Source organism: Salarias fasciatus, chromosome 20, assembly GCF_902148845.1.
Source record: "Salarias fasciatus chromosome 20, fSalaFa1.1, whole genome shotgun sequence".
Taxonomy (NCBI): Eukaryota; Metazoa; Chordata; class Actinopteri; order Blenniiformes; family Blenniidae; genus Salarias; species Salarias fasciatus.
The window spans coordinates 8371858-8379994 of record NC_043764.1 but is presented as its reverse complement, the minus strand read 5'-3'; the positions used below and the strand labels follow the sequence as shown (position 1 = coordinate 8379994).

At 41.9% G+C, this 8137-nt stretch overlaps 2 protein-coding genes across 2 annotated transcripts in view; one reads left to right on the top strand and one right to left on the bottom strand.

The window, feature by feature from the left end:
* Window positions 1-1143: 1143 nt before the first annotated feature.
* Window positions 1144-5280, top strand: lrrc47 (leucine rich repeat containing 47). Its single transcript, XM_030118491.1, has 7 exons — window positions 1144-1746; window positions 2020-2481; window positions 2628-2744; window positions 2846-2961; window positions 4064-4166; window positions 4361-4450; window positions 4756-5280. The coding sequence occupies exons 1-7, from the start codon at window positions 1177-1179 to the stop codon at window positions 4975-4977; spliced, it is 1680 nt and encodes a 559-aa protein (XP_029974351.1). The 5' UTR covers window positions 1144-1176; the 3' UTR covers window positions 4978-5280.
* A 1923-nt stretch (window positions 5281-7203) lies between these two features.
* Window positions 7204-8137, bottom strand: part of LOC115407964 (L-rhamnose-binding lectin SML-like) — a 2463-nt gene continuing 1529 nt past the window's right edge. Inside the window, exons 5-9 of the mRNA XM_030118542.1 lie at window positions 8117-8137; window positions 7984-8028; window positions 7749-7881; window positions 7561-7664; window positions 7204-7444 (exon numbers count right to left, since the gene is read on the bottom strand). The exon at window positions 8117-8137 is cut by the window's right edge and continues 92 nt beyond it. Coding sequence (XP_029974402.1) covers window positions 7404-7444; window positions 7561-7664; window positions 7749-7881; window positions 7984-8028; window positions 8117-8137 — 344 coding nt within the window. The 3' untranslated portion in view covers window positions 7204-7403. The remainder of the gene's footprint in view (window positions 7445-7560; window positions 7665-7748; window positions 7882-7983; window positions 8029-8116) is intronic.

Below are 8137 nucleotides of genomic sequence, written 5' to 3'. Positions count from 1 at the left end.
ACGCTACATTGTCCTCTATGCGTTTCGAGGAGGTATTACCATGAACGTTACCGTGCTGTTGACAGCTCGAAGTCGCAGCTCATCCCCATAACCATAGCCACCAGTGACAACAACCACGCGCGCATGCGCAGTCCTGACGCCGAGTCACCACAGGGTTGTGTGATTTGTAGTTTCTTTTAATATTTTTTCTGTAGTTTTCTGTCCATACGTCAACGTCAACGTTTCAATTTTTTATTTTATTTTATTTTTTGTCGGGGGGTATTCCGCCAAGGAAAATAATGCGATTTTGATCACAGATACTTTTATAACATCCTCATAAAACTTACCTCATAAAAATATTTATTAATCTTTATTTCTACTTCCTTATTGCCGAGTGGATCGACCCCACAACAACAACAAAACACCGGAAGCAAAATCTTATCTCCAAAATAAAGGCAAAAGAAAATAGTAAACTATCAAACCTGATGAGCAGCCGCTCTTCTGTAACCAGACTTAATAACTTGCTTACTTTTTGAATTAAAAAATAAAATTCAATTGGTTGAGCAAGATGCATAAGGCGGGAGTCATGGAGAATTTGTTCTTGAAAGTTTAAGTAAATAAATATACAAATATAAAATTAAAAAAAATCCATGATAAAAATTGAATATTTCAATCCCAAAAAAATATCAATGATACAATATGGGATTTTTGTAATGCAAAGACTTTAAGATTTCGGAATTATTTGAGATTTTGTGAATACAGTGCCATGACTAAAAGTCAAAATTTTTACAACGAAAAAGTCACACAACAAATTTCAGAACTGACCAGAAAATCTTGCTAAAAGTGTTTCGGATTATGTCAATATTCCAGCCATGAAGTTCAGATGTTCTTTCCACTTTGTCCTCATTGGCTGTAGAGTGTGGTGATGTGATCAGAAACAACTCAACTAAATTTAATTCCATTGTAGCGTAAACGGAGAGAAAACTGATAATTAAAGTGTTAGCTTTCCTTAGGTATCAATAAACCAATTGCGAGTTTATACTGTTGAAGTTAGTTAATTCAACTTTGATGTATTTGTATTTATCAGATTTGATTGAAATGCTGTAGGATAGTCACTTACTTTGAAAGATTTAAACGGAAGTTGTCCTGTCAGTCTGGTCTCCGGCTTCACAACATCTGCTCCCCTCCAGCAGCAGCATGGAGGACCCCCAGAAATGGCCAGAAATAGAGAAAGCAGCCACAGAGAAGAGGCGTGAGCTGGTTTTACAGGGTCCTGCCGTGGACAGGAGGGTCTCCCATCTCGGGGGTCTCAGCTCCTCCATCTACTCCCTGACGCTGCTCAATTACCTGGAAGTCAGCCAGTGCCCGAGCCTGTCCCAGATCCACGAGGACATCCAGAATCTGACCAACCTCCAGAGCCTCATCCTGTGCAGGAACAAGCTCTCCTCTTTCCCAGATGTGGTGGGCAACCTGAAGTCCCTGAAGGTCCTGGACCTGTCGGTCAACAACCTGACGGCTCTGCCAGAGGGGATCACTCAGCTGAGGGAGCTGAACACCCTCAACGTGAGCTGCAACAGCCTGGAGGTCCTGCCTGAGGGTCTGAGTCAGTGCACCAAGCTGTCCACCATCAACATCTCCAAGAACCAGCTCACCGGATTCCCTGATGATCTCTTCTCGGAGCGGCTGGACCTGCTGAGCACCCTGGTGGCCTCCGACAACTGCATCCAGACTCTGAGTGCTGATGTCCACAAGCTGACTGCTCTGAAGGTGAGATTTACAGCTGCTCCATTTTACCTGCTTTAAAGGTACACTGTGCATGGGTTAAGTAGTTTCTCTTTTGACCATGGGGTGGCAGAAGTGAGTCACTCTGGCGTCCAGTCCTGGTCTCAGGGTTGTGTAGTTGTAAAGCCATTTATCACATTTATTTAATGCAAGACCTCTCACAGTACCAATACTCAACTAAAATACCTCATGCTTATGAAAGTGTCTTTTTTCTGTACCCGATGAAGAAAACGCTCTCTCTCTTGCCTGTTCCTGAAGGTGCTGGATCTCTCCAACAACAAGCTCAGTGAGATCCCCCCCGACCTGAGCGACTGCCCCAAGCTGAAGGAGATCAACTTCAAAGGCAACAAGCTGAAGGACAAGCGCCTCGAGAAGATGGTGAACGGCTGCCAGACAAAATCCATCCTGGACTACCTCAGGGGGAAAGGAAGAGGCAGGCAGGGGGAAGATGTTGGCGAATGCGATGGAGGCCGTGGTGCAGATAAGAAGAAGAGGGGTCAGCAGAGGAAGAAGAGGGAGAAGGCTGCGGAGGAAGAGGATGAAGTGGAAGAAGTGAACAAGATGGTGGTGAAGGTTCTCCACGTTTCCGACGCTCCCACGGCGATCACGGTCACGGTGAGCGCCGAGGTGAAAGACGTCCGACCGTACCTGGTGTGCTGCATCGTCAGAGGCATGAACCTGAAGCCGGGGAACGCTCTCAAACGCTTCCTGATGGCTCAGGTAGGATCAACACTGTTCCAATACTGAATTTTGACCCCTATCTAACTCTGGATGTAACTCATCTCATTCATTCTATTCTCTCGGCCCAAAATGGTGGCACAGCAAGTCTGGATTCAAAATAATGATTTCAATTGTGTTTTTTCTAGACAAAGCTTCATGATGACTTGTGTGGTAAAAGGACCATTGCAACCATTGCAACTCATGACGTGCAGCTTCTCAAGGGTCCCCTGATGTACGACGTCAAACCACCCACCCAGCTGAAGGTCCCCTTCTCATCACACTCCAGCCAAATTCAAACTGTAGACATTTACTGAAGTACATCTGACTGCTGTTAAGTTGAAGCATTTCATTATTTGCCTGTCAGGTTGTGGCCCTTGGCCGGAAGGAGATGACGGCCGTGGAGCTGATAAGACATCTTCATCTGGAGGCAGAGGAGCTGAGGAAACAGAAGAAGAGGCAGAACGTCACCGGCCTTCACAAGTCAGTATGAAAAGATTGTCGGATATCACCTGGCCTTGTTTAAATCACAGTTCATCAAAGCAGTGCTCCTCACTAAGTACCACAAGAGATGCAGTGTTCCGGGGAAAAGGAAGCAAACCTTGAAGCTAATCACCTCAAAAACAGTCGACAGATGTCAGGAGAGAGCAAACGTGAAGCGTAATCATTTAAACTATATTTGGGTTGGTGCTGGCAGGGTTTTAAAAGTGAATGTACTCATGATTTTAAATGCTTTGTCTTTATATAAAAGCTGAATGTGACTCTTCAAACATTTCTATTAAGTTGGACATGTCCCACTGATGATCTTGTTCTCTTCTTAGTTAATAAACAATTCAACATAACTTTCAGAAACCTGCATGTCAACAAAATTTTAGCTTTTTCACGTCGCATCGATGTCATTTTTGTGTTTTAAAAGATCTGATATTACACTTCCTGTTTTAAGGTTTAAAATTCAAATTGTTTTTGGTCAAACTGATCAGCTGTGGACAATATAAACAGTGACTTGCAGGAGACATTTACAGTCGGATTACTCAGGAAGTTGCCTTCTCTTTATAAAAAGCTTGCTTTGAATGTTGGCCGTGCTTTGCAGAGGCATCTCTGCAGACTTCATTCAGAATTGTTGATTTGCATAATTCTGGCTCTGCAAGAACAGCAAGAAGTTTTCCTCCCTCACAGGGTTTGGAGAACTAATTTTTTCTCAGCTCTAACAAACACGAAAGACTTCGCAAGTCTGTGGTGTTTTTCAATTTTTGCTGCCTGCTTCAAAACAGAGCTTGCAAATTAAAAAATGTTTTAATTAGATGTTTGAGTAGCAGGAGGAGACTCAGTCTCGTCCTGCTGCTAACATTAAAATCTGTTCGGATAGTAAAAGGCTACAATCATACAATATTGCACGCCCCAGCTGCCGAACAGGACAAGGGAGAAAAAAAAAAAAAAAAAAAGATGTTTGAGTAGATGGCCTGATCGGAGTTGATCTTTTGCATTTTTGTTCAAGACAGTCCTGTTAAAAGGAAACAGTTTGGTTGAAATCTTTCAAGTGTCATCTCTGCCGACCAGTCAGTCAACCAGGTGATTATATTTTCAGGTATCTGCAGCTTCTTCAGGGAAAATCAATGTATCCCTGCCTCGTGGATGCAGAGGGACATGTGATTTCCTTCCCACCAATCACCAACAGCGAGAAAACAAAGGTGTGTGTGCTTTTTTCCCAAGTTTTAACTCTTTCATGCTTCACTAACATAAGTTTAATATTCGTCCATGTGTATGTGTAACGGTACAAACAAAGCCATTTCCTGAAGCAATGAAAAACAAGACGTGATCACTGACTGAAATTCTTCAATCACTTTGTAAATAACAGAAATAATTGTATGATTTTTCTGTGCAGATCAAGAAGACCACTAAAGAGTTGTTCTTGGAGGTGACGAGTGCGACCAGCTTGCAGACTTGCAAGGATGTAATGGATGCCCTGATTGTTGTAAGTTTCATCTTTTCCTTTGTCTTCGCTGCTTTTTTCTTGAGTGTTACGCAGATGATAACAGCTTGAACCAACATCAGTGGGATTGTGAAGTTTAGAAAATCATCGGATAACGTTTTCTCCCTGATTCAGCCCAATAAATAATATTTTTCTGGTGTCGTTGTGTTCAAACACAGATGATTCTACACGGTGAAAGGGAAAGCTATTTAGACGATTTTCCTCTGTGGACAGGCTGGAAACAGATTTCTGTTTAGGCGGATTGTGTCTGTATCTGTCCTCAACATTACTCCCTGATGTCCACACAGAAAATGGCAGAGCTGAACAAGTTCACGGCTGAGCATCAGGAGGAGGCGGGGTCGGACGAGGAAGGGGACGCTCCGGCCGAGCCCCCCACCCACGGCGAGACGTCCAGCCAGCTGATCATCCAGCAAGTGCGGACGGTTGATCAGGACGGGAACCTGAAGGTGGTCTACCCGTCCAAGACGGATCTCTCCACAGACATCGCCAACCTGACTGTGGTTTGGTAGCGGTGCTTCCGTGTTTACACCCGTTCACAGGTTACACTTGTGATTATTGTACATGATTTGGAACTAAAATTAAAGAAAGGCTCAAAAACTAAGTTAAAGTTTTCCTGAAACTATGCTACAGAACGCCACACTTTCTGAATGTTCTGAAATTGTGCCACTATTCCATCACTTCAGATCAGTTTTACTGCCGTTTAATTTAACCTGGAGCATTCACTAAAATCATTGAACGCTTATTTATAGCCTTTGTTTCTTTACACGAGAAATCTCAAAGTAACATGTCAATAAACTTTGTATACCATTTCATTCATTGTATTTCTTATATGACACATGCAATGTTTATACATTCCACCGTCGGTCAGTGTGGTCATTGATTATCTTGTGTCGATTATTAACCGACCCCCACCAAACCACCAACCAAACTGGTGAGATCTGTCCAAAGCAGAGAGAAGTGAATTCCAAAGCAGATGTTTTTTTTTCTTCTGTTTCTGTTTCCCATCTGGAGTAACAGTATTTTAGATTTCATGAAAAACTACAGACTGGACAAGTTAAATAACTGAAGGCATCTTAACATCAACAGAAAAATGGTCATTTTTCACATGGAAGTAAAACTTTGTCTCAACCAGTTTTTACCCTGAATAAAAGTATTCTCATCTTCCGCTGTGTGCCTAACCGTTAATATTGTAAAGCTGTTTTAATATATTTATTTTGAGAAGAGAAAATCACAGAGGAAAACCGTAATGCCATACATGTTTGTGACGGGATGTCCAGAAGCGGTGAGGCTCTGGAGCAATATTGAAAAAAGAAGAGAAAATACTCTGTTGCGTGCCATCATCTGAAGTAAATAGACAATAGATCATCCAGCTGTTTGTCCCAAGACAGATGTAGAAGGACATTAATACGTACAGTCTTCAGTGTGCTTTAAAGTCACTGAAATATATGATTGTCGAATGTGCAGTTTTAACAGAGTGTTTTTTGATAGTAACAATTACTGAATAATTAAATGGTTGCAAGTAACTAATGTGTCCATCTGTAATGCTCTCAGAGCAAAACTCCTGTTTACTGTTGGAGCAGTGCTTCACTGATCCTGAACTCACTCAGTCCTCATGACAGCAACAGGAATGATGTCCGACTTCATGATCCTTTGGCTCAGTTGAGGCCCTGAGTTAAATTGAGTTTACCATCATAACAGCAGTCCGCATGTTGGTAAGTTATCTCAGCTTGAACCACACTGGACTTTGCAGCCGGCGTGAAATACGCCAAGCTTTGACATTTTTTCACAACATGAGATTTCATTGTTCCGGGCTTTTGAGATCCATATGTAAATTACTTTTTTTTCAGTGGAAAATGTGTGTAAATTCTCACGATACGATAAAGGTTACTCCATTTTAATTAGTCTCTATTACACTTGAAGACAATTCAATTATCAGAAGGTGTGAATGAACAGTTTTACACTTTGCTCTTTAAAATCAAGCTGTCTGAAAGTCAAATTAAGAAAAAAGACAATGGCAAAACTGCCACAGTACAATGAACACTCTACTTTTAGACTTGAAATAGCATTTAATATTTTCTCTTGGGCTCCAAAAATTACTACTTTCAATGTGGCACATTCCTGTTGGCCTGTTTTATCAAAGTTCTGCATTTTGTACAGATTGTGCTTTCTGTTTGTCTGGTTTTTGTGACAGACTTATTCACTATAACATCAATGAGCTACATCATGTGAAAACTTCACTCAAATGTGAGTTTTGCACTCTTCAGACTATATTTGCACAGAAACGATCAGCTGGAAATCCCTCTGTATTGGTTTACTCTCAAAATGAAAGGAAGGATCACATCACATCACATTGTCTTCCTCTGTAAACTAAAGTGTTTTTTTTTTTTTCTGTATCTTGCCATAAATTACCAAAAACTCCCCTAAGAAGGGCTGATAACACCACCTGGGGTTTGTTCAGTGCTGCTGCAGACAATTGAGCAAAACTTCCGACCAAGAATCTGAGCCTCTGCCACATGGTGGTGCAATGGCCACCACTCTCCCCTCACATGTCCTGAGTTACAGTCTGCATATCCTCTCAGCGCATTGGCAGGTTTTCTGGTTTCCTCCAACAGTCCACAATCATGTGTGTGAGGTTAACTGGTGACTCTAAATTACCTGTGTGTGTGTGCACAAGCGTGTGTGAATTGTCTAGATCAGCCAAAGCCTTACACATCGACAACAAGCTGGAGGTTTGATTTCGTTCTTATAGTGCTTGAAGTTTATTTGTTCTATTTTTTTTCACACTTAAAGTCTTGAGATAGTTTACTGAAGTTATGCAGAGCATCTTCATGTTCTCACAGAAAAAGATGATAGGGTTCTTTTACATTTAGTCAGAAAAAAAAGCCCCACACCGTAACATTGATTTCTCCATTATCTTTTCGTTTTTGTTTCCTCATCAATGCTCTGTTGAATCTGATGAATCAGTGACAGAAGGATCTGCAACAGAACAACAACGAAAAAAATTTCATTTCAAACATTTTGTTTGCGTCATGCTGTGTTTTCCACTCACATAAATGTGAGCAGTTTTAAGTAAGCATTAAGTTGCTACTCACACTCGCAGTGGTAAGCCACCTCCAGGTACTTGTATATGCCAGGACAGGGGTCTCCAAACACCGAGTTGAGAGCTCTGATATCACAGGTGTTTTTACCATTACACCTGTTGGTGTAGAGTAACAGGAGTCAATGCAGGCTGTTTAGACAAAAAAAGAGCCAAGAGATTATAATAGCCATTGTTTTTTACCTGGTTGCCACGATGTTTGTGGAGTTTGAGCAGGACACATTTTGCAACTGGGAATCAGGTCTTCCGTTAATGCAGGTGGTCCTGTCCCAACGACCGTAGTCTGCTCCGTAGACAAAGATAACCTGGCCCTGGTCTGCATTCAAACAAGCAAGAGAAAAGGCACGGGTCACTGTCTGCGCTCATATCAATCATGTGGATTTATCATAAGCTCAAAGAGAAGAACCAATGATCTTACCACAGTACAAGCGTGCCAGGGATTGCTCACATGCAACATGAGTTACTGGAAAACAGCAGGATCAGGTTAGATTTCTGACAGCGGGGCTCATTTACAGCTTTATTTATTGAGCGATAGATGAGAGGGGACTGACGTGCTGGGAGGCAGGTGTAGT